Source organism: Dipodomys spectabilis, unplaced genomic scaffold (assembly GCF_019054845.1).
Source record: "Dipodomys spectabilis isolate Male_0828 unplaced genomic scaffold, ASM1905484v1 ptg000669l, whole genome shotgun sequence".
NCBI lineage: Eukaryota > Metazoa > Chordata > Mammalia > Rodentia > Heteromyidae > Dipodomys > Dipodomys spectabilis.
This window is the reverse complement of record NW_024871346.1, coordinates 6,067,050-6,090,970: the sequence shown is the minus strand read 5'-3', so window position 1 is coordinate 6,090,970 and position 23,921 is coordinate 6,067,050. Positions and strand designations below refer to the sequence as shown.

General features: G+C 50.3%; 2 protein-coding genes across 7 annotated transcripts; one reads left to right on the top strand and one right to left on the bottom strand.

Annotated features, from left to right (window-relative positions):
- Positions 1–446: 446 nt before the first annotated feature.
- On the bottom strand, positions 447–5,370 carry Mrpl2 (mitochondrial ribosomal protein L2). Its single transcript, XM_042671811.1, has 7 exons — positions 5,198–5,370; positions 3,735–3,903; positions 2,611–2,752; positions 2,385–2,500; positions 2,201–2,311; positions 1,030–1,103; positions 447–706 (listed from the first exon to the last, which is right to left on the bottom strand). The coding sequence occupies exons 1-7, from the start codon at positions 5,291–5,293 to the stop codon at positions 494–496; spliced, it is 921 nt and encodes a 306-aa protein (XP_042527745.1). The 5' UTR covers positions 5,294–5,370; the 3' UTR covers positions 447–493.
- Positions 5,371–5,512: 142 nt separating this feature from the next.
- On the top strand, positions 5,513–22,673 carry Klc4 (kinesin light chain 4). 6 transcript variants are annotated; one of them, XM_042671807.1, is made up of 16 exons: positions 5,513–5,593; positions 7,539–7,818; positions 8,803–9,033; positions 10,571–10,652; positions 11,697–11,916; positions 13,657–13,744; positions 16,434–16,535; positions 16,844–17,017; positions 17,313–17,412; positions 19,286–19,338; positions 19,514–19,584; positions 19,779–19,887; positions 20,417–20,554; positions 20,819–20,934; positions 21,249–21,312; positions 22,198–22,673. In XM_042671807.1, exons 2-16 carry the CDS (start codon positions 7,561–7,563, stop codon positions 22,246–22,248), a joined length of 1,857 nt encoding a protein of 618 aa, XP_042527741.1. In that variant the 5' UTR covers positions 5,513–5,593; positions 7,539–7,560; the 3' UTR covers positions 22,249–22,673. The 6 variants fall into 6 exon arrangements, with proteins under 6 accessions (XP_042527741.1, XP_042527736.1, XP_042527738.1 ...); XM_042671802.1 differs by lacking the exon at positions 5,513–5,593 and adding an exon at positions 5,802–6,061; XM_042671804.1 differs by lacking the exon at positions 5,513–5,593 and adding an exon at positions 6,082–6,087.
- Positions 22,674–23,921: the final 1,248 nt, after the last annotated feature.

Here is a 23,921-nt window from a genome sequence, read left to right as displayed (position 1 = left end):
GGCCGTGCGCGCCGCCCTTTCCTCTTCCTCCGGATCCTCCCTCGGGCCTCCCTCTCCACCCCCTCCCCGCTTCCGGTGCTCCCGAGGCCCCACCGGGAAAAGGTCGTGGAGGTCACGCTGCTCCCCCCCTCCCGCGCTCTCCGCTCTGCTCTCTCGGACCCGTTTATTTATTCGGTTGACCAAGTCTGTGCGCCCCATAAAATAAGAAAGAATAGCCGGGCGCCGGCGGCTCACGCCTGTCACCCCAGCTCCTCAGGAGGCTGAGGTCTGAGGACCGCGGTTCAAAGCCAGCCCGGGCAGGAAAGTCCGTGAGACTCATCTCCAAGGAACCTCCAGAAAACCGGAAGTGGCGCTGTGGCTCAGGTGGTAGAGCGCTGGCCTAGAGGACAGCGCCCAGGCCCAGAGTTCAAGCCCCGCGGCGGACAAAAAAATAAGAATAAAGCCAGTAGCAGATAAAATGGGGGAACACTTTATTAAAATGAGTCCATGGGTGTCAGCCCTGGGCAGCCGCAGAGGGCAGTTTCACGTAGCTCTTCATGGGGGGCAGTGGTCGAATCTTCCGACCAGCCCAGCCTCCCTTGCGGTGCCACAGCCCGCTGTTAGGCCTCTTGCCCAGCCAGCGGTTCCGACCCGCTTTGCCAATGACGCGTTTGTTATGATCCACGTTGGATACTCGGCCTACTGTTGCTATGCACGTATCGAGCACCTAAAGGAGAAAGGAGAAGAGGATGCACTGCGGGGAGGGGAGGGGGGCCGGGGAGACCCTCTACTGACAACCCTTGCTGGGAGCCTTATCTTCAATGGGCCAGAGGAGAGGGAGAGCAGGGTGTATTGAATCCAAGCCGTGGGATCCTAGGGTAGGAACTGGGTTGAAAAGAGGTATTTCTACTTATTCCATTAAGGTGTCTGCCTGACAAAGCATGCTCTGTCACGCGTGACAAAGGACAGGTGCAGCAGGAGGCCCTGTGAAGAGCTCCGTTCCAAAGATTCTCCCTTTGCGGCTCCACCCACCTATGACCTCATACTCACCTGCATCTGCCTCTTAGAGGGCAGCTGGATAATGGCTGTCCCGTTCACCTTCCGCAGCAGCACACCACAAGTCCCTGGGGAAGGGAAAAGCAGCTTTGCCACCCTCCACAGGGAGGCATACCCCTGTATCCTTGCTCTGCCCTTTAGGAGCAGATACAATAGAGAAGGCAGCATATACAATATTTTACATCAAAAACCCCAGCAAGCAACAATCATCCTTATGTTCCTTCCCCCCCCCCCTCTGCAATACTGAGGGGTTATTTTGTTGTTGTTGTTGTTTGTGCCAGTCCTGGGGCTTGAACTCAGGGCCTGGGTGCTGTCCCTAAGCTTTTGTGCTCAAGGCACTAGTGCTCTACCACCAGAGCCACAGCTCTACTTCCAGCTTTTTGGTAGTTAATTGGAGACAAAGAATCTCACAGATTTTCTTGTGTAGGTTGGCTTCAAACTATGATCTCAGCTTCCTGAATGGCTACTATTACAGGTTTCAGCCACAAGTGCCCAGCAATTCCAGGGTTTGAATTCAGGTTTTGCACTTGCTCAGATTGCTTGCTCTACCACTTGAGCTATGCATATCTGCAGCTTGGCTTTTTAAAGGTTATTTTGAAGCCGGGCACCGGTGGCTCATGCCTGTAATCCTAGCTACTTAGGATGCTGAGATCTGAGGATCGTGGTTCAAAGCCAGCCCGAGGAAGAAAGTCCCTGAGACTCTTTTTTTTTTTTAATTTAATTTTATTTTATTTGTGAACATACTGTACAGAGGGGTTACAATTACATGGGCAGGATCCCTGAGACTCTTATCTCCAACAAACCACTAGAAAACCAGAAGTTGCACTGTGGCTCAAGCGGTAGAGCGCTCGCCTTAAGTTGAAGAGCGCAAGGACAGAGCCCAAGCCCAGAGTTCAAGCCCCATGACCGATAAAAAAAAAAAAAAAGTTATTTTGGAGTCAAAGTCTCTAGAACTTTTCTGCCCAGACTGGCTTTGAACTTTGATCCTCCAATCTCAGCCTCCTGAGTGGCTAGGGTTATACATGTGAGCCACTGGTCTCTGGCTCATTTATTCTCTTCTACTCTACCAGTGGACTAGATGTAGACCCATAGGTCCAAGGAATTGCGACTTCAGTACTCCTTAGTGTTCCAAATTATGGGACCTGGGGAGACCCTTTCCCCATACCTGCAGCTCGGATGTACTGGGCTCCTCGGCCTGGCTCACTTTCCACATTGTTGATGAGGGTGCCGACGGGCAGAGCCCCAAGAGGATGTGCATCACCTTCTTGAGCAGCAACTAAAAGACAGAATTTTATCAGCACTAGAACCTTTGAAGTCCCAAGCCCATGCATCTGGTAGCTACCTCTTACCTGCCATTCGGCCTATGTGGTTAGAATTCAGGATTATATCTCCCACCTTCATGTTTTCTGTGGCAATGATCCAGCGTTTCCGGCCTCCCCCAGCAACCAGAGCTATGTCTGCTGACCTGTTCAGGATGGTGGACAAGGGAGCAAACCATCAAGGAAGTCCCATGTTTGGGAATTTACCCTCCAGTCATTCATACCACACTATCACCATCCCAGGTTCCAAACTTGCCTACAGGGATCATAGCGGACTACAATAACCTTCTCCTCAAAGGGTCCTGGCTTGGTCTCCTGTTCCGGCCGGAACCGCAGGAAATCAATCATGCGATAACGCTGCTTGTGGCCTCCACCAATACCATGCACTCGGATGCGGCCTGTAGTCAAGACAGTCAGAGACAAGATCCGGTCAGACCATTTCCATTCCCAGCACTAGGAAGAGACTTGTTCAGGGAATAGTGTTTCCCAATATTATGGCACAAAAAGAAAATGATATAGGGCTGGGGTGTATCTTAATGCTGAGGCCTGTGGTTTGATACCCAACATTGGGGAAGATGGGGAAGAATAAGAAAGTGAAAAAATTTTCATAGCATGATAGGGAAGGTGGTAAGGCAACACCTATATGGATCTTGATAAAAATAGAATTCTTCTAGCACTCAGGAGGTAGAGATAAGAGGATTATGAGTTCTGAGGCCAGCTTGGGTTACATAGTGAGACTCACAAAACAAAAATAAATACTGGGAACCAGTGGCTCACACCTGTAATTCTAGTTGCTCAGGAAGCTGAGATCTGAGAGTTGAGATGTGAAGCAAGCCTGGACAGAAAAAATCTACTTGACTCTATATGTAATTAGCCATCAAAAAAGCTGAACTGAAGGTGTAGGCCAAATGGTAGAGTGCCAGCTGTGAAGGAAAAAGTAGAGTGAGATTGTAAGGCCCTGGCACCAGCACACAAAAACAAATAAAAACACAAGGTCTCAGATATCGTTCAATGGTATAGTCTTTGTAGCAAGTGCTCTAAATCTGATCCTCAGAACCACAAGAAAAAATATCCTGTAAATTCTTTTCAAATTACAGAATTCAGTAAGTTTTAAAAGACTCTAAATTATACGTAAGTAATTTCAACTGTTGTAAATTTGGATAGGTATGAAGAAAAATGCAAGACATTTGCTATATATAGCCAGTTGTCTGTTAGTTTTTATTTCAGTCTAGTTTTAATGATGTTCTACATGTATAATGTAGGATGTATGTTTTCTAATTATATGCCTCTGCCACTTTTCAAAGTAACTTATTATACACATCTATGGTCCTAGCATGTTCTTTTTCTTTACTACTTAAGACCCCAGGCCCTTTCTCCCACCTGTGTGGTCTCGACCTCCAGACTTCCTCATCTTCACTGGTTTAGTAGTGTAAGTAGTACGACTCTTCCAGGACACAAACTTGGCACTAAGGCTCGCAGAAGTAAGCACCGGACGGCAAGGGAGCAACATAGAGGCAGGTGGCAGCTGAAGGAGGGCATTACTCATCACCTAAGGATAAAAAGAAATCTCTCAGGCTAGGTGCCAGGGACTCATACTTATAGTCCTAGCTACTCAGGAGGCTGAGATATGAGAATCTTGGTTCAAAGCCAGTCCCGGCAGGAAAATCAGTAAGACTTTTATTTCCAGTTAATCAGCAAAAAGCCCAAAGTAGAGGGGTAGCTCAAGTGGGGGAGTGCTAACCTTGAGTGAAAAAGTGAAAAGGGCCCTGAATTCAAGCACCAGTACCAATATAAAATAAAATAAAAAGCCCCAAACAAAAACTCTCTCACTTGAGAGCTAATTGAAAGAGAAGCATCAGAGAACCAAGTCGGAGGGCCCAGACCAACTTTAGCTTGTAATCTACTTTCTTTTTGGAAGTGTTCTAGACCAGCTGACCAAAATCTTCACCCTTCCTAGCCTGCCTAAATACCAGTACTGAATGTTTATCCAAATATGTGTGTTGATTGCCTCTCCTCATTCAATCTTCTCACCTCTGAGGCATGTTTACAATGTGTTCTCTTGGTCATCTCCCAAATTTGACTTAATCTCTCCTCCAGGAAGCATTTCCTTCCCTGAATAACTTCCACATATCCATACACTGCCACTAATACTTATGCCTTTTGCCCTCTTCATTATGGTTCCAGAAGTTTCCCACATTTGAATGGAGGGAAGTGATTTCTGTCTTGTTCTTTGTGTTTCCAGGATTTCATAGAATAGATTGGCCTGCCAAACTCTGCAATCATCAGCTTGAAAAATCTAAAGCAGCAAGATTGAGTTTTCGGTGACTCACAGTTGCCCACACTGGGCCTGAGGATATCTTCTCCTGAGATCTCTATCTTTGGCATCTGGTCCTGCCTGCAGTCTCTACTTTCAGCAGTAGCTCATGCTTGTAGGGGTCATAATGGTTAAGAAGCACGGGCTCTGGGGAAGACGCTGTAGCTCAGTCGTAGAAATAGTGCTTATCATGAGCCAGTACCTGAGTTCAATCCCCAGCATACACACGCACACACACATACACCCACAGGCTTTGAAGCCAGACTGACATTAGGTTGTTCGTGAGTTTTTCTCACCTGTGAAATAGGAATGACTACCTAACAGTGATTGAAAGGCGCTCATCTGAAAGGCCTATTCCTAATACCTTGCATTGCAATCGTAGACAACTTGTGGTCTGCATATGCATTTGCACACCAATATCTCGCCCTATGAGAGAGCAGCACCAGGAGGGATTGCCGGCATCCTCCACTCCCCACCCTGACCGCCCGCTCTACAGGTATCAGGCTCCTTTCTGGGTGAGGCGGATTACCTGGGCTGCAGGGAGCACACTAGGAACGGGGGCGGAAACAGCGGGGGGCGCCAGGCTCAGAGAGCCCAGGGCGCGGGTCAGGGCCCGCAGAGCCATGCGGTGGGCCGGCGGCTCGCGCTTCAGCGCGTCCTCTTTACCTTTACCCGGACTGCCTGGCGCTTCGAGAGGACGTCATCGTTCCGGTCAGCGTCGCGGTCCAAATTCCGTAAAGGGAGGCCGCTCCCGTCCCGCCCCCGGAACGTAGCCACAGCCAATCGTCGGGCGATGTATATACCACGTGACCGGAGAGCCGGCCCCGCCCCTCGGAGCCGTCAAAACAATTGCCTCGAGCGGCAGCCATGATGCTCTTAAAGGGGCAGTACCGGCAAAGACGACAGCCAGATCGACAGACTGCAGGTGAGTCATTGAGGGCGACCCCGGGACTGAGGTCCAAGGTCTCAGGCACCTCTTATCCTGCACTTTTTGGACAGATAAACAAATCCTTCCGCTAAAGCTCACAAAAACTCCAGTCTCGAAAACTCCGCCCCTCGCCATTCATCCCCGCCCCTCAACGTTCAGACAGACGGACGGACGGACGGCCTGCCCCGCCCCCGGCGCAATGGCTGGGCTCCGTGACCTCGGGCTGTCCGCTGTGGGGGCCTCGCGGGCCTCGGTCGTTCACCCCCGCTTCCCTCCCCTGGGCCCCAGACTACCTCACTTTGTCTCCATCCTGGGCCCCAGGGCAGGTTAGCAACTCGGGCGTTCCTGTGCGGCAGCTCCAGATGCCGGAGACCATTTCGGGCTCCACCTTTGCCCGTGACCCGGCAGAAGCTCTGCAGACTTCCCAGTCTTCCTGACCGTCAGGCCCTTGGGAAGCACCGTAAGGTGATTCTTCTCAGGCCTGTTAGTAGGTGGTGGTGACCAAGCCATGACTGTTTACTGGGCTGGGAGTGACCAGGTCTTCCTCCTCACCCTTTCCCGAACACGCCCCCTGCCTCAGGTCTCCGATTAAATCTGTCTCTCACCCTCTTCTGGGGAGAAAGTAGCTCCCCGGGACCTTGAGTGGGAAGTTGGGTTAAGGAAGAAGGTGGGGTGTTGGTCGTCGCTGAAGATCTTTAGGCACTGGGAGGGTGTTTGTCGGGGCAGGGCTCTGTGCCAGGTCCTCTCGGTGGTTGTGAAGTGGTGGAGAAGGGTGGGACCGCTGGACTTCTGGACTTTGTCCGGGCTGATCTTTCTGAATTCCTCGCTCCTAGTGCTCCTTCCTGGCTTGGGCCTGACAACTTAGCCAAGTGCTCTGCTCTATATATACTGGTAAGGGGACTTCAAAGAGGAGAAACCAGGCAGGCGCCTTTGAGGAAGGAGGAAGACAACCTGAGTTGTCGGGCGTGGGAAGCATGGGCTTGAGGGGTAGTGGGAAAGGAACAGAGGAGACCATCTTTGAGCTTAGTTTGACAGGTGATAAGACTGAAGACCTCAAACCTTTTGGAACCCTTACATCTGATTCCTGTGATGAAGACTGTTTTCTTTCTTTTTTTTTTTTTTTACCCCCATCTAGCTATTCCTTTCTTTCTTTGCTTGAAATTTCTGCACAATTCCTGAAATTCCTGTCTGCTTGTTCCCTTTTGAAGCTTTCCCCATATCCTCTTTGATCTTTATAGTGCTGTCTCTAGCCCTCCCTTCCTTTTTCTAGAACAAGCTCTCTTTGTAATTCCTGGGTTTTTGTTTGTTTGCTTTTGCTTTTTGTGCTAGTACTAGGGCTTGAACTCAGGGCTAGGTGCTGTCCTTTAGCTCTTTTGCCGAGGCTGGCACTCTACCACTTGAGTCACAGCTCAACATGTAGATTTTTGGTGGTAAATTAGAAATAAGAGTGTAATGGACTTTCCTTCCTGGGCTAGCTTTGAACCATGATCCTCAAATCTCAGCCTCTTGACTAGCTAGGATTACAGGCTAGAGCCACTACACTTGGCTGTTTAGTTCCCCCCCCCACCCCCACCTCTGTTTATTTGCAGTACTGAGGATTGAAATCAAGGCCTTGAGCTTGCTAGGCAGGCATTCTATCACTTGCCACTTGAGCTACACTTCAAGTTCTTTGTTTGTTCTTATGTCCTACGTTCTTCTGCTAGCTCCAAGCAACTTTGTTTGTTTACAGAATTCTTTCATTCAAGTCAATTCCTCTCCCTCACCTGACCTTTTGTGTTCTGTGGTCCAGGCTTTTTCTATACTTGGTCATACCCTCTCTCCAACTCAACCACAGGGTCCCCCATATTCCTGTTCCTTCCCTTGGATTTCCTCCATCCTCTAATTGAGGTGCTCAGCTTCTCTCTCATCTTCACCCCATCTGACTACTGTTGTTTCTCCCCAGCCCAGAAGTCCCCCTGGCCAGGATGTCTGGCCTGGTGTTGGGGCAGCGGGATGAGCCTACAGGACACCGGCTCAGCCAAGAGGAGATCCTGGGGAGCACTCGGCTGGTGAGCCAAGGGCTGGAGGCCCTCCACAGCGAGCACCAGGCTGTGCTGCAAAGCCTGTCCCACACCATTGAGTGTCTGCAGCAGGGAGGCCATGAGGAAGGGCTGGTGCATGAGAAGGCTCGGCAGCTGCGCAGGTCTATGGAAAACATCGAACTGGGGCTGAGTGAGGCGCAGGTGAGAGAGCAGGACTGGTGCCAAGTAGTCCAGTGTGCAGAGAGGAGAGTTGGTCTTACTGGAATTTTGAGGTCATTGGGATAATTTGTCTGGGATACTGTCATTCATTCATTCATTCATGTATATATGCCAAAACGCTTCAGAGGCCCTAGAGATACATCACTGAACACAACAATAAAAATCTTTGCAATCTTGGAACTGACATTCTAGCTAGGAGAGACAGACAGCATGCAAATAAGTAAATGGTTCAGTATACCAGTGATAATTGTTAAGGATAAAAAGAAATGTAGCCAGGTGCCAGTGGCTCACACCTGTAATCCTAGCTACTCAGGAGGCTGAGATCTGAGGATTGGGGTTCAAAGCCAGCATGGGTGGGAAAGTCCATGAGACTCTTATCTCCAGTTAACCACCAGAAAACCACAGGTTGTGCTGTGGCTCAAATGGTAGAGTGCTCACCTTGAGCTGAAGAGCTCAAAGACAGCATCCAGGCCCAGAGTTGAAGTGCCAGGACTGACCAAAAAAAAAAAATATATAAATCAGGGAAGGGGACTAGGAAGAAGAGTGTACAAAACTAGATAGGGTAGCCAAAAAAGGTCTCCCCAAAAGGATAACATTTGAGCAAAGAGTTGAGGGAAAGGGAATACAGGAGATGAAGGTCCTAAGCAGAGAGTAAAGAAAGAACAGGGCCCTGAATTGGGGCCTGCCTAGTGAGTTCAGTGAACAGCATGGGCCATTATGGCTGCACTAGAATGGGTAAAGGGAAACAGTAAAAAATGAATCCAAGAAGCTGGGCACCAGTGGCTCACGCCTGTAATCCTTGCTACTTAGGAGGCTGAAATTTGAGGATCCCAGGTCAAAGCCAGCCCAGGCAATGAGGTGATCTTTTGAAGGTATACTCATTGCTGCTACTCCTACCTGCTGGCTTCTCTGTCTGAACCCTCTCACTTAGAGGACTGAGTCTCACAGTGTAATCTTCCTACCTAGGTGATGCTGGCCCTGGCCAGCCACCTGAGCACAGTGGAGTCAGAGAAGCAGAAGCTGCGGGCTCAGGTGCGACGGCTCTGCCAGGAGAACCAGTGGCTCAGGGATGAGCTAGCGGGCACTCAGCAGAGGCTCCAGCGCAGTGAGCAGGCCGTGGCTCAGCTCGAGGAGGAAAAGAAGCACCTGGAATTCCTGGGGCAGTTACGGCAGTATGATGAGGAGGGACACACTGCGGTGAGCATCCCGAGGTGGACTGGGGGAGGGACAGGCAGCCAGGACCATGATACTGGCCATTGCCCAGTATCTTCCAAGGCCAGCAGGAATCCCCAACCTGTCTTCATCTGGCAGAATTCCTTTTTGGAGTCCTGGCAACAGTGCCAGGTGACAATGATGGGGAGGAGGGGCAAATAATGAGTCATCCAATCAGTTAAATGTTTTTGTTCCAGACACTTGTGTATGCTCCTGGTGAATGGGGCAGATTGTTATATGTTTGAGAGGAGAGAGACAAGGGATTGGACCATTCTGATCCCAACCCTAAGTGCTACAGTTAGGGAAAGCAAGACCCACGTATTACATGAAATTTAACCCTTAGTGAACAGCCATATGTGTGTCTCTGTGCCTAATATAGTGCAGGAAAGTGTGCAGAGGAGATAGCAAGAGCAGTGGAAGAGTTCTTGCCTTCTCAAGTTTACAAAGCATCTTTAGGGAGCTGGGCTTACACAGGGGCACAAGTAGCAAGTACTCATTCTGGATGAGTGGTTCAGTCAGCAGGAGAGGAATGCCAAGGTGATAAGGTCCCCCGGAGCTGAGAAGGATTCACAGGGTCGAACAGTATTTTTTTTTTTTTTTGTGCCAGACCTGGGGCTAGAACTCAGATTCTGGGCTTTGGTGCTCAAGGCTAGCATTCTACTGTTTGAGTCACAGCTTTACTTCTGGCTTTTTGCTGGTTAATTGGATAGCTTCTCTGACTTTTCTGCGCAGGCTGGCTTCAAACAGGGATCCTCAGGCCTCAGCCACCTGAGTAGCCAGGCTTACAGGTGTGAGTCACTGGCACCCAGCTTGGATAGTATTTTTTGTTGGGCTGCTCATATGAGTAGATTAGAAGTTGGGATTGTTTTAAAGGATGATCAGAGGGAGAGGAACTTTCTAGATTAGGGAAAGGTTATCACAGATGAGGCTCCAGGGCTAGAGAGATGATCTGTCTTAGGGAATGTGATCATTTGCATAGGGCACACTGGGGATGCTTGTAGAAAGGGTTTTGTATTAGGCTATAGTTCCTAATAGGTAAAGCACATTTTTCCAGGGTGAAAATGGGTTAGACAGCAAGGGTTGGGCACTAAGACTAGAATAAGCAGTGGCAGATGATGGGCCCAAGGTTGGGCTAGACACTTTAGTTATGTGTCAGTGAGATCAGACACACTCCCTCCCATCTGGAGAGACAGAACAGACATGTAATCAATGTAAACACATAGGGACGAACATGGGGCTATAATTATGAGTTCAGCGGGAGAGGGGGAGACTGGAGAATGAATGTGGTTAGGAAGGTAAATTTCTAGATGCAAAATAAGGGGAAGTCTTGAGATTTTGTCCAAAACATCCGTGGTGTGACAAACCAGAGAGGCCTGAGCGTGGTTGGGCCCGATGCTGGCCTTTCCTGTGTGCAGAGGCAGAAACAAAGGTCTTTTCCTAGATCCCACGTCAGTGATTTTATGACTTAGAGGGGCCCCTAGAGAAACTGCTGGGGCCTAACATGCTGCTTCTTCCGTCCAAGGAGGAGAAGGAGGGCGATACCACCAAGGATTCCTTGGATGACCTCTTCCCCAATGAGGAGGAAGAGGATGCCAGCAATGGCTGTGAGTCTGCCTCTGGATTTGGAGGGTGATGAGGGAGGCTGGAGGCTGGCTCCGCGGGAGGAGGCTAGCCCCAGCTGTGGCTCACATTGTGCATAGGTGCTCACCATCTAGAAATAGGGTTTCCACTCCCCATGGAGAGGGCGGAGATGTAGTCTTGCTTAGCTTTTGTGTTCAAGGCTGGTACTCTACCACTTAAGCCATACCTTCTCTTCTGGCTTTTTACTGGTTAATTGGAGATAAAATTTGTCTCAAGGATTTTTCTGCCTACATGGGTTGGAACTGTGATTAGAAAATCTCAGCTTCCTGAGTAGCTAGAATTACAGGCATGAGCCACTGGTGCCTGGTTTTGTTCTTACTTTTCCTAGTGGGGACAGGGCCTCCCACCCCCTCCCGCTTATGCTTATTGAGTAGATGTGTGTGGAGTGAATGAATTACGGGGGTGAGTGATAGGCACATAGGACAAGGGAGCAGGTGTGAAAGAACCATGGCAGAAGCTGGGCGCCGGTGGCTCACGCCTTTAATCCTAGCTACTCAGGAGGCTGAGATCTGCGGACCAAGGTTCAAAGCCAGCCCAGGCAGGAAAATCTGTGAGACTCTTTATCTCCAATGAGCCACCAGAAAACCAGAAGTGGTGCTGTGGCTCAAGTGGTAGAGCCTTAAGCTGAAGAGCTGAGGGACAGAGCCCAGGCCCAGAGTTCAGGCCCCACAACACACACACACACACACACACACACACACACACACACACACACACACACACACACACACACACACACACACAAGAACCATGGCACACACACACACACACACACAAGAACCATGGCGCACGCACACACACACACACACACACACACACACACACACAAGAACCATGGCACACACACACACACACACACACACACACACACACACACAAAAGAACCATGGCAGAGGCACTTCTTAGAGAGCTAGATGGAGGGTGGTGTACAGACAAGAGGAGGGCAGAGGGCAGATGACCAAGAACCCTCTGCAGAAGTGTCCTGTTCACCTTTGGGGGTGGATTAGTGTCCCGTGGGCAGGGCGCTGCAGCAGCCCAGCAGGGTGGATATGAGATCCCAGCAAGGCTTCGGACACTGCACAACCTGGTGATCCAGTACGCAGCTCAAGGTCGCTATGAAGTGGCCGTGCCGCTCTGCAAGCAAGCCCTGGAAGACCTGGAGCGCACTTCGGGCCGCGGCCACCCTGACGTTGCTACTATGCTCAACATCCTCGCCTTGGTGTATAGGTGAGCACCGCCCTCCTCCACCACCCAGAATCCCCTCCACATCTCTCCCCTGCTCCCCCTTTGGTTTCCCTTCCTTTTTTCCACTGGGTACCTCTCCTGCCAGCTGGGCCTCCCGGATGTACCGCACAAGATTGCTCCCTCTAGGACCAGGACTCTTTTGTTTTGTTTTGTTTTTTTGTCAGTTGTGGGGCTTGAACTCTGGGTCTAGGTGCTGTCCCTGAGCTCTTCAGCTCAAGGGGAGTGCTCTACCACTTGAGCCTCAACACCATTTCTGGTTTTCTGGTGGTTAATTGGAGATAAAGAGTCTCACAGATTTTCCTGCCTGGGCTGGCTTTGAACCTTGATCCTCAGATCTCAGCCTCCTAAGTAGCTAGGATTACAGGTGTAAGCCACTGGTGCCCAGCAACTCTTACTTTTTTTGTTGTTGTTGTTGGTCATGGGGCCTGGTGGGGGCTTGGGTACTGTCCCTCAGCTCTTCAGCTAAAGGCTCTATCACTTGAGCCACAGTGCCACTTTCCAGCTTTTTCTGCTTATGTAGTGCTGAGGAATCAAACCCAAGCCTCATACATGCAAGGCAAGTGCTCTACCACTGAGCCACCTTCCCAGCCTGAACTCTTGCATTTTCTATACCCAAGCTTTGAACTCAAAACACTCATTTCTCAGACTCTTTGCTTCTCTAATTTTCCTTTGGAGAGGTTTCTACCCCTCTCTGTTTCTTTTTCTTTTTCCTTCTCTCTTTTTTTCTTTCTTTTTTTTTTTTATGCCTGTCCTGGGGCTTGAACTCAGGGCCTGGGTGCTATCCCTGAGCTTCTTTTTCTCAAGGCTAGTGCTGTACCACTTGAGACATGGATCCACTTCCAGCTTTTTTGGTAGTTTATCAGAGATAAGAGTTTTATAGACTTTACTGCCTGAGCTGGCTTCCAACCGTGATCCTCATATCTTAGCCTCCTGAGTAGCTAGGATTATAGGTGTGAGCCACCAGCCTGATTTGTTTCTGTCTTTTGCTTTTCAAGACTGTCACCTCCCTTTGAAATAGCACATGCTGGCTGGGAATGAGGCTTGGCTGGGAATTAGGCTTAGTCGTAGAGTGCTTACCTAGTATGCATGAAGCTCTGGGTTCAATTCCTCAGTACCACATACACAGAAAAAGCCAGAAGTGGAACTGTGGCTCAAGTGGTAGAGTGCTAGCCTTGAGCGAAAGAAGCTTGATCACAGTGCCTAGGCCCAGAGTCCAAGCCCTAGGACCGGCCAAAATGAATAAATAAATAAATGAAAAGGAAATAGCACATGCTCTGTAGTCCGATGTAGTGTGCCAGTGAAGGCCTCTGATGGCCCATGCCAGGCTGTGTGTCTCCAGTTTCTAAGTGTACTTCAGTCTTTTTTTTTAATGTAAATTTTAATTTTTTGCTGGCCCTGAAGCTTGAACTCTGGGCCTGGGCACTGTTTCTGAGCTTCTTTTGCTCAAGGCTAGCTCTCTTACACCTGAGCCACAACACCACTTCTGGCTTTTTCTGAGAAGTTTATTGGAGATAAGAGTCTCATAGACTTTCCTGCCCAGACTGGCTTTGAACTGCAATCCTCAGATCTCAGCCTCTTGAGTAGCTAGAATTATAGGTGGGAGCCACCAGTGTCCGGCTATACTTCAATCTTTCCAGAGGGAAGGAAAGAAAGAGATGCTATGCAGGGGAGGGTGGAGTTTAGGGTAACTCAGAGTAACATCTGTCACTTTATCCTCTTCAGGGACCAGAATAAGTACAAGGAAGCTGCCCATCTGCTGAATGATGCCCTCAGCATCCGGGAGAGCACGCTGGGCCGAGACCACCCTGCAGTCAGTATCCCCAGTCCTTCCCCCTCCTATATTACTCATTTGTGATCTCTTAGCTTCTCCATCTGGATCCTCAATCCACTAACCAGGGCTGCTTACGAAGGAGACATGATCACTCTTTCCTTCCAGGCTCTGATCAGTAAGCCTGCTGGTTCTCAGTTCTGAGCCAGAATAATTCCTTTTTGTGTTTGTGTGGTACTGGGGTTTGAACACAAGGCCTTTTGCTTACTAGTCAGGTGCTTTACTGCTGAGCCACATCTCCATTCCTCTTTTGCATTGGTTATTTTTATTTTACTTATTTATTTTCTGGTTGGTCGTGGGGCTTGAACTCTGGGCCTGAGCGCTGTCCCTCAGCTCTTCAGCTCAAGGTGAGCGAGCGCTCTATCATTTGAGCTACAGCGCCACTTCCATTTTTTCTGGTGGTTTATTGGAGATAAGAGTTTCACGGACTTTCCTGCCCAGGCTGGCTTTGAACCGCAATCCTCAGATCTCAGCCTCCTGAGAAGCTAGGATTACAGGCATGAGCCACTGACACCCAGCTGGTTATTTTTATTTTTATTTTGTCAGTTATAGGGTTTGAACTCAGAGCTCATACTTAAGTAGCTTGCTTCACTGGTGTTTTACCATTTTGAGCTATGCCTCTACTCTGACTTTTTGGTCATTATTTGGGAGATAGAGTCTTACAGGCTTTTCTTCAAACCATGATCCTTTGGATCTCAGCCTCCTGAGTAGCTAGGATTTTGGCACAAGCTCCCCGTGCCCATCAAGAAGAGTATTTGAGGGTTGGGAATGTGGCTTAGTGGTAGAGTGCTTGCCTAGCATGCATGAAGCCCTTGTTTGATTTTTCAGTACCACGTAAACAAAAAGCTAGAAGTGGTGCTATGGCTAAAACGGCAGAGTGCTAGCCTTGAGCAAAAAAGAAGCTCAGGAAACATGCCCAGGTCCTGAGTTCAAGCCCTAGGACTGGCATAAAAAGAGGTAAGAGGAGGGGCTGGGAAGGTGGCTCAGTGGTAGAGTGCTTGCCCTGCATGCATGAGGCCCTGGGTTGGATTCTTCAGCACCACATAAGCAGAAAAAGCCAGAAGAGGCACCGTGGCTCAAGTGGTAGAGCACTATCCTTGAGCTGAAGAGTTGAGGGACAGCGTCCAGGCCCAGAGTTCAGGCCCCATGACTGACCAAAAAAAAAAAAGAGTAATTTATAATATAAGCACCTATAATCCTAGCTACTCAGGAGGTTGAGATCTGAGGATTGCTGCTCAAAGTTAGCTCAGGCAGGAAAGTGAAAGTCCCTGAGATTCTTATTTCCAGTTATGCCTCCGCAACAATCTCTTGAGTTCAAGCCCCAAGACTGGCACAAAGGGAGAGGGAGAGAGCCAGAGAGGGAGAGAAATAATCTCCAATAGATATAGCATACCAACATAAATGGTGGATTGTTAAAGTAGATAAAATGAGAAACTCTATTTTTGGAAATGAGTCCTATCTTGATATGCCACCAATATGTCAAAGGTTTTCCTTCGGGTTTGGTTGTCTGGACGACTTTCAGAAGTTGGCAGAGCTGTCCCACACATGCAGAACATCTGTAGGTTTCTTGCCTTTCCATTAGTAATAGGCAACCGAAAAAGAACAACTTGAAAATTTTCTAAAAATCCCCTTAGAGGAGAATGAGGGAGAGCGAAGGGAGGGATGGTGTTGTCCAAGAAGCATTATACTCATTACCTAACTTTTGGAATTTTAATCCCTCTGTATAGCTCCTTAATTCCAACACTTTTTAAAAAATCCCCCAAACCCAGTGGAGAAGGCTCACGTCTGTCATTCTAACTATTCAGGAGGCTGAGGATTGCAGTTCAGAGCCAGCCAGGGCAAGAATGTCTGTGAGACTCTTATCTCCAGTTAACCACCCAAAAGCCAGAAGTGGAGCTGTGTGGCTCAAATGGTAGAGTGCTAGCCTTGAGCACAAAAGTTCAGGGACAGTACCCAGGCCCAGAGTTCAAGTCCCAGGGCCAGTACCAAATAAAAATAAGCTGGGTGCCAGTGACTCGCACTTACAATCCTGGCCACTGAAGAGGATCATGATTGGAAGCCAGCCCAGTCAGAAAAGTCCCCATGATACTTTTTTTTTTGGTCGGTCATGAGACTTGAACTCTGGGCTTGGGTGTTGCCCCTGTGCTCTTCAGCTCAAGGCCAGCACTCTACCGTTTGAGCCACAGTGCTACTTCCGGTTTTCTGGTGGTTTATTGGAGATAAGAGTCTCATGGACTTTCCTGACCGGGCTGGCTTTGAACCGAGAACCTCAGATCTGAGCCTCCTTAGTAGCTAGGATTACAGACGTGAGCCACCGGTGCCCGACTCCATGATACTTTTATCTCCAATTAACCACTCAACACCCACAAGTGGTGCCGTGGCTAAGGTGTTAAGAGTGCTAGCCTTGAACACAGAGAGTCTCAGGGACAGTGTCTAGGACCTGAGTTCAAGCCCCACAGTGGATAAAAAAGTTAATTAATGGAATGAAATAAAAATATTTCCCTAGAGGGCGCTATCATCCCCATGGGCTCTGGGATCCATCAGCAGTTTCCCTTCCCAGTCTCTGGCTAGGCTCTTGATCTTGTCTTGGGCCCTGGTCTGTGTGGGAGAAACCAGGTTCTCCTGTCCTTTGAAGCACCAGTGTGTGACGGAGTCAGGCCTTGCTTTGCAGGTAGCAGCCACACTCAACAATCTGGCTGTACTGTACGGGAAAAGGGGCAAATACAAGGAGGCAGAGCCACTGTGTCAGCGGGCACTAGAGATTCGAGAAAAGGTATCCATACCCTCCCTCTTGACCCTTCTCCATCCTTTCCTCTGCTAATACCCTTCCTTGCTACTTTTTTTTTCTAACCCCTTCATCCCTGCTTTGTACCCCTTTCCTCCTCCTCTCCCTCCTTTTTTTGTGATACTGGGGTTTGAACTCAGGACCTTGGTTTGCTACCCAAGTGCTCTGTCTACCACTTGGGCTACACTTGTAGTTCTTGTCCTGTGTTCCTTTCCTTCTGCTACCCACACTTGTATGCCAGGGCACCCCACACACATCGTCATAGCTGTTTACCTGCCTCTTTTGTTCCTCGCCAGGTTCTAGGCACTGACCACCCAGACGTGGCAAAGCAGCTGAACAACTTGGCCCTCTTGTGCCAAAACCAGGGGAAGTATGAGGCCGTGGAACGCTATTACCAGCGGGCACTGGCCATCTATGAAGGGCAGCTTGGGCCAGACAACCCTAATGTAGCTCGGACCAAGAACAACCTGGTAAGAGAAGAAGGGATTAGGTGGCTGGAAGGAAAAGAAGGGACTGGAAAACATCATGGGAGAGGGGGAGGGACAGTTACACCATACCTATCTCTGGGGCTGCCTTTGGGCTTGAAGAAATCACCATTTCATCCCTGTGGTAGAAGTTCAAGAACCTCCTGAGAGGCTGTTAGCAGTGTGGCAAGGATTTCTGGGGAAAGTCATATGGATACCAAGAAGTAGAATTACTCAAAACTGATGACGGTCTTGTTTCCTTCCATTTCTTGCTTCTATGTTTTGGCCTTTCACCTGCCAGGCTTCCTGTTACCTGAAACAAGGCAAATATGCAGAGGCAGAGACTCTATATAAAGAGATCCTGACCCGTGCCCATGTGCAGGAGTTTGGGTCTGTGGATGGTAAGTGGTGAAGGCCTGAGGAGGAAAAGAAATGTTGACCAGCCGGGCGCTGGTGGCTCACGCCTGTAATCCTAGCTACTCAGGAGGCTGAGATCTGAGGATCGCGGTTCAAAGCCAGCCCGGGCAGGAGAGACCGTGAGACTCTTATCTCCAATAAACCACCAGAAAACCGGAAGTGGCGCTGTAGCTCAAGTGGTAGAGCGCTCGCCTTGAGCTGAAGAGCTGAGGGACAGCGCCCAGGCCCAGAGTTCAAGCCCCATGACCGACAAAAAAAAAAAAAAAAAAAAAAAAAAAAAGAAATGTTGACCAAAGGTGGGTTCCCAGGGAGAAACAGACCACTGTAGCCTAGTCTTGTTGACTCCTGGGTCCAGTTTTTTGTTGTTGTTTATTTTGCCTGTCATAGGGCCTGAACTCTGGGCCTGGGCACTGTCCCTCAGCTCTTCAGCTCAAGGTTAGTGCTCTACCACTGGAGCCAGAGCGCCACGTCTGGCCTTTTCTGTTTATGTGGTGCTGAGGAATTGAACCCAGGGCTTCATGCATGCAAGGCAAGCACTCTACCACTGAGCCACATTCCCAGCCCCTGGGTCCAGTTTTTTTGCTTTTGTTTTGTTTTGTGAGCAGAAGAGAAGTTTATTGGAAAGACAAATATGAAAGTGTCTGTGGAAACAGACAGAAGCAGAGCTGGTGATTCTGTTTTTTGTTGTGGTTTTGATTTTTGTTTGGTGCTGATACTGGGCTTGAGCTCAGGGCCTGGGTACTGTCCTTTAGCTTTTCTGCTCAAGGCTAGTGCTCTACACTTGAGCCATAGCTTCACTTCCAACTTTTTTGGTAGCTAACTGGAGATAAAGAGTTTCACAGGTTGGGCACTGGTGGCTCAGCTTGTAATCCTAGCTACTCAGGAGGCTGAGATCTGAGGATCACGGTTCAAAGTCAGCCCAGGCAAGAAAGTCCATGAGACTCTTATTGCCAATAAACCACCAGAAAACCAGAAGTGGCACTATGGCTCAAGTGGGAGAGTGCTAGCCTTGAGCTGAAGAGCTGAGGGACAGGGCTCAGGCCCAGAGTTCAAGTCCCATTACTGGAAAAAAAAATTTTACAGACTCTCCTTCCCAGGCTGGCTTTGAACCGAGATCCTTAGATCTCAGCTTCCTAAGTAGCTAGATTACAGGCATGGGCTACTGTGCCTAGCTCCTTTAGCTTTTTTGCTGAAGGCTACTTACAGCTTTTTGGTGGTGAGCTGGAGATGAGTCTAATGAACTTTTTTTTTTTTGCCTGGGCTGGTTTCCAACTGTGATCCTAAGAACTCAGCTTCCTGAGTAGCTAGGATTACAAGGCATGGTACCCTGCTTTTCTTTTCTTTTCTTTTTTTTTTTTTTTTTGCATTGGGGGAGCGGTGGTGGTGGTGGTAGTGGTAGTGGCAGTGGTGGTATTATGGGGCTTGAACTCAGACTGGGCACTGTCCCTAAGCATTTTTGGCCCCAAAGCCAGTATTCTACCACTTAAGTGACAACTCTGTTTCCAACTTTGTGGTGGTAAATTGGAGATAAAAGTCTCAAGGATTTTCCTGGTTGGCTTCAAACCATAATCCTCAGATTTCAGGCTCCTGAGATGAGGCTTTTTTTAAAAAAATAAATGTTATGTGTTTTCTCTCACTTTGGGAAGCTGGGGGTAAACAAAACAAAACAAAACCAAACAAAGCCATCCATTAACTAGAGAGGTAGAATGGAAAGGAAAAAGGGAGGAGGAGGGGACAACAAACAGCAACAGAGGTGGTAAATATGACTGCAGTATATTACATGCACGTATGGAAATGCTGCTCTGTGGCTTTGTCCAACAGTTTCCTCTAACTTCCCACCCCATGTATCACCCACAGATGACCATAAGCCCATCTGGATGCATGCAGAAGAGCGGGAAGAAATGAGCAAAGTGAGTGGGGGTACCACGCCTGGGGAACTTGAGGCTCCCAGAGCCTCTGCCTTGCTCCTGCCCTTAACCCAGCTACTCCACTCACTTCCTACCCCAGCCCCAGCTGCACCCTAGCCCAGGCTAGTCCACCCCCAGCATCTGTGTACTCTCATCTCTGGCTCTCCTTCTGCTGCAGAGCCGGCACCATGAGGGCGGCACACCCTATGCCGAGTATGGAGGCTGGTACAAGGCCTGCAAAGTGAGCAGGTAAGCTGCCAGAGATGAGCGCTTTGGCCTCTGAGGATGCCTTCTTCCATCTAAGCCCTGATTCCAGCCTCCAGGACCTTGTATTCTTTTACCCTTTGCCCTCAGCTCTGCTTCGCACACTCTCCCCCTCCCAATTCTTCCCTGCTTTCTTTTCTGAACCATTCTTCCTGCTTTCCTGGATTGCACTCCCATAGCCCCACAGTGAACACTACTCTGAGAAACCTGGGAGCTCTGTATAGACGCCAGGGAAAGTTGGAAGCAGCCGAGACCTTGGAGGAATGTGCCCTGCGGTCCCGGAAACAGGTGAGAGGTCCATGAAGGAAGGACTCTGGGGACAAAGGACAGCTGAGGCTTCTTGTGAATTTCTAAGAATAAGAGAAGAGGCTGCTGGGGAGGATCGCGGGGAAAGGCAGGCAAGGCAATCTTGTGCTGTGGTGTGGTGGTTCTAAGCGTGTTCTTCCTCTAAACCTGACTTTTGTAGTCAGGCCACGGAGTTCAAGATTCCCTTCAATAAATGCAACCATGTAAGGGGAAACCCTTCCCTTTGACACGGGTGATGTGGGTGCAGCCCTAAGTTAGAATTTTTCAAATTGTGGGTCTCTACTGATTAGTAGGTTGTAAAAATTCAGTGTGGGCCCTGGCTCAAATTACACGTATGTGCATCTAGGAATGCACTGTAAACAGAAAAGGTGAATGTTGCTAGTAGTCGTATGCCGGGATGCCATAAGTAAGGGAAAATGTTGTCCTTGTGAGGGCTGATGGTGAAAGAAAGATGGAAGGAAAGCCATCCCAAGGAGCTAAGGAAGTCCCAGCTCCTTCCTTCTCCTTCCAGGGCACCGATCCTATCAGCCAAACGAAGGTGGCAGAGCTGCTTGGAGAGGGTGATGGGAGGAGGACCTCTCAGGAGGGAGGGGACAGTGTGAAATTCGAGGGAGGTGACGATGCTTCTGTGGCTGTGGAGTGGTCAGGGGTAAGTGTGATCATTGCTCCTTGGTCTCTACCACCCTGTCTTGCAGGCTCTAAGTGGGCCATTCTCTAGGTTCATGCAAGTTACACGGGGGTTCATATCCCCCTTTCCAGTTAGCCTATCCCTTCAGGCACGCTGGCTTTTGATAGGGTTCTGTTCTCACTTAAGACTTTGGGGACGTGGACACATACGGAATAAATGGAGTGGACTTAGAAGGTGATCCGCACGGGGTCCCTTTAGCTCCCATCACCTCCCTCTCTCTGCCAGGATGGCAGTGGGACCCTGCAGAGGAGTGGCTCTCTGGGCAAGATCCGAGATGTCCTTCGTAGAAGCAGCGAACTTCTGGTGAGGAAGCTCCAGGGGACTGAGCCTCGGCCCTCAAGGTACACAGTGAAGTTGAGCTAGGGCAGAGCAGGCAAGCAAGCCCTTGTCTGTGATTCCCCTTGGCTGCTGATCTCTGGAGAAGTGTCTTGGGGAGACCCACGGAGGAGGTCAATGAGGTGGCCATGGTGAGTCTGGGCAGAATGGGCAACCTGGGATGCAGGTCCCTGAGCTGATGATCGTACCTGGTGTGGAGAAGAGAAATAGGAAACAGTGGGAAGGCACTGGTTTGATTTTCTGTGGCAATGCCTACAAAGCCCCACTTTAGGACTACTCAGAAGACAGGACATTTCAGTTCTTTCTTTCTCCATTGTAGCAGCAACATGAAGCGAGCAGCTTCCTTGAACTTTCTGAACCAACCCAATGCGGCACCCCTCCAGGTAAGAGGAGGGCAGTGAGCACAGGGGTGCAGGGAGAGAGGGCTGTTGGCACCCAGACAGGCCCAGCGGGAGTCCGAGAAAAGCAGGGATGGTGAGCCAGGAAACTGGAGTCCTTGAGGAAGCAGGCTAACAGTGTGGTGTTGGAGTGGCAAGTACTAGACACAGTAGCAGGTCTCTCAGGAGGAGAGTGGGAACTGACGTTCTCTAAAGTGGTTCTTGGAGGCTATAAATAAGCCAAGAATGCTTTGGGGATGCTAGCTGCTTTTTCTCTTTCTCGGCAGCCACCTTACTCTTCACTTTGGGAACTTAGGAGGTGATGGGAAAGGAAAAAGAATTACTTAATCTCTCTTCGAGAAAACAGCAGTAATATTTCAATGGTACATGATCTCGTGTGTCAGCTCATTCAGAGTACATGCCAATATTGTGTGTGTGTGTGTGTGTGTGTGTGTGTGTGCGCGCGCATGCGCGCGCACACATGCGCACGTGCCAGTATTGGGGCTTGAACTCAGGACCTGGGTGCTGTCCCTTAGCTTTTCCCGGTCCAAGGCTTGAGCCATAGCTGCACCTCCTGCTTTTTGGTGGTTAATTGGAGAGAAGAGTCTCATGGACTTTCCTGTCCAGGCTGGCTTTGAACTGCCATCCTGAGATCTCAATTTCCTGAGTAGCCTGTCACTGGTGCCTGGTAATGCCATTATTCTTATGACTCCACGTGGCCTTCTGGAAGAATCCTAGCAGAGGTTGACTAAAGCCCTAGAGCTTGAGGTTGAGGTTATAGGCTCAATGCTAGGTTCAGCAGATTGCAGCTGTGGGTTAGAAGGATTCAAAGATAGTCATCAGGAGGGTGGAAGGCCCAGGCTGATCAGGTGGTGTGGTATTTTGTTCCAGGTCTCCCGGGGCCTCAGTGCCAGCACCATGGACCTCTCTTCAAGTAGCTGACATTCAACTTGTCTTCCTGAAGGCCTCTTGGGCCCACACAGGCCTCACAGCATTCCCCATTGCTCCTGACTCCTCACCCCACGTTGGGACAGTGAAGGGGGAGCAGTGCAACCAGAAGGTTGCGGCTGCCTGTAGGGTCTCGGCTCCCTCCTCAGGAATCTCCCTTAGGAAAGACCCTCAGGACACGCTAGCCCCACCCTGGAGTCCTCCAGAGTAGTTGGCTCTGAGGTTCCCAAGGTGGGCACAAAGCAAGGATGATGCATCTCAGAGCTGCATCTCAGAGATGCTTCAGGCTATTCTGCCAGAGGGTTTGGGTCTGGCCAGCCAATCTGCCTTGCCCTGGCCTCTCTTGTCCCATCCCCTCTGCTGCCTCACTTCAGGTCCATGTATTTCACATTTCTTAAATAAAAGAATCAGGTAACCTTTCTGCTGCTTGAGTCCTGATTGATGAGGGCAGGACACATGGTTGTGTTGGGGCCTTCACAGGAGGGAGAGGCAATGATGGAGGGACAAGGGAGAACTGTTGATTCTTGCATCTCTCTCCTCTTCCTCTGCCTAGCTCATACCCACTCCAGCAGGGCCTGGAGGAAGGCATCTATCTGGGGGATGGGAAGGAGGCCCACAACCCAAGGAGAAGGTGCTGTGGACTGTTGTCAGGGACATGTGGTGGCCATGTGGCAGGACCCTGGAGTCCTGGCGCCACTTCTCCTGCCTGTGAGGCCCTCTGTGGCTTCCCCTCCTCCTCCCAGCTGCTTGGGGGAGGGAGGTCTGAGCAGGCCTGGGGGGCCCTCCAGAGCCGGAGGGGGACAAGGCACCATCCATCCCCTCTCACATATCCTGGAGGCCTGTCAGCAGCTGGGGCCCATCTTCTAAAGCTTGACTCCTCCTGACCCGCCTCCTACACCCCTTGCTGCTTTCACAACAAAGAAAGAATGTGGGGGTGGTGGCCCTGGGGGTGGGGGTGCCTGGAACAAGGGCTGTGCTGGGCCTCCCCATAGCTGGAGACTTGGCCATGCCCTGACACAGCCCAGACTGCCTGGAGATGGACTTGGCATGGATTTGTTTAACAGTCTTCAGCCTGGCTCTCTAGAGCCACGACGTTTCTACCCTTAGGTTCAAAGTAGTCAAGAGCCAAACCAACCGGACCCCAGCCCACCCTGTCCTCCTCCTGCTCCCTGTCCACGGCCCACCTCCAGGTTACCCAACGTGGGGATATCAGGGACGCCCTGCTGGCCTGGCTCATCTAGGATTCTGGGGAAACTAGATCAGACCCTCCGGGTGACCTCCTCAGGGAGCAGGGAATGTCGGGAGCCACTTGGGTTCCCCAGATCCCTGCGGGCAGACCAGGTGGTGGGCACAGGAAACGCGTCCCTACCTTACCCAGGTCTCCTCAGAGCCGGGTTCCTCCGTGCTCCCCAGCCCCCTCCGTTCCTGCCCTAGAGTCCTCCCCTCGACTGCGAGCTCCTCCCAGCCACGGCGGGGAGGGGGCGCCGAGGGGCGGGGCCTGGCGGCGGCGGCGGGGAGGGGGCGCCGAGGGGCGGGGCTTGGTGGCGGCCGACGGAGAGGGGGCGCCGAGGGGCGGGGCCTGGCGGCGGCGGCGGCGGCGCGCGAGGACTCGGAGGTGCCCGGCGCGCGCGGCTCCAGCTCGGGACGCCTGGGGTTCGGGCTCCGGC

What these genes read in the sequence shown, in the direction of transcription:
- Klc4 (XM_042671807.1), top strand. Translation starts at nt 7,561, where the DNA reads ATGTCTGGCCTGGTGTTGGGGCAGCGGGATGAGCCTACAGGACACCGG. An exon ending in TGGCTGTGGAGTGGTCAGGG is followed by an intron (nt 20,555 to 20,818) that starts GTAAGTGTGATC and finishes TCTCTCTGCCAG; the next exon opens with GATGGCAGTGGGACCCTGCA. An exon ending in ACTGAGCCTCGGCCCTCAAG is followed by an intron (nt 20,935 to 21,248) that starts GTACACAGTGAA and finishes TCTCCATTGTAG; the next exon opens with CAGCAACATGAAGCGAGCAG.
- Mrpl2 (XM_042671811.1), bottom strand. Translation starts at nt 5,293, where the DNA reads ATGGCTCTGCGGGCCCTGACCCGCGCCCTGGGCTCTCTGAGCCTGGCG. An exon ending in CCAGTACATCCGAGCTGCAG is followed by an intron (nt 1,104 to 2,200) that starts GTATGGGGAAAG and finishes TCCCTTCCCCAG; the next exon opens with GGACTTGTGGTGTGCTGCTG. An exon ending in CCTCTAAGAGGCAGATGCAG is followed by an intron (nt 707 to 1,029) that starts GTGAGTATGAGG and finishes TTTCTCCTTTAG; the next exon opens with GTGCTCGATACGTGCATAGC.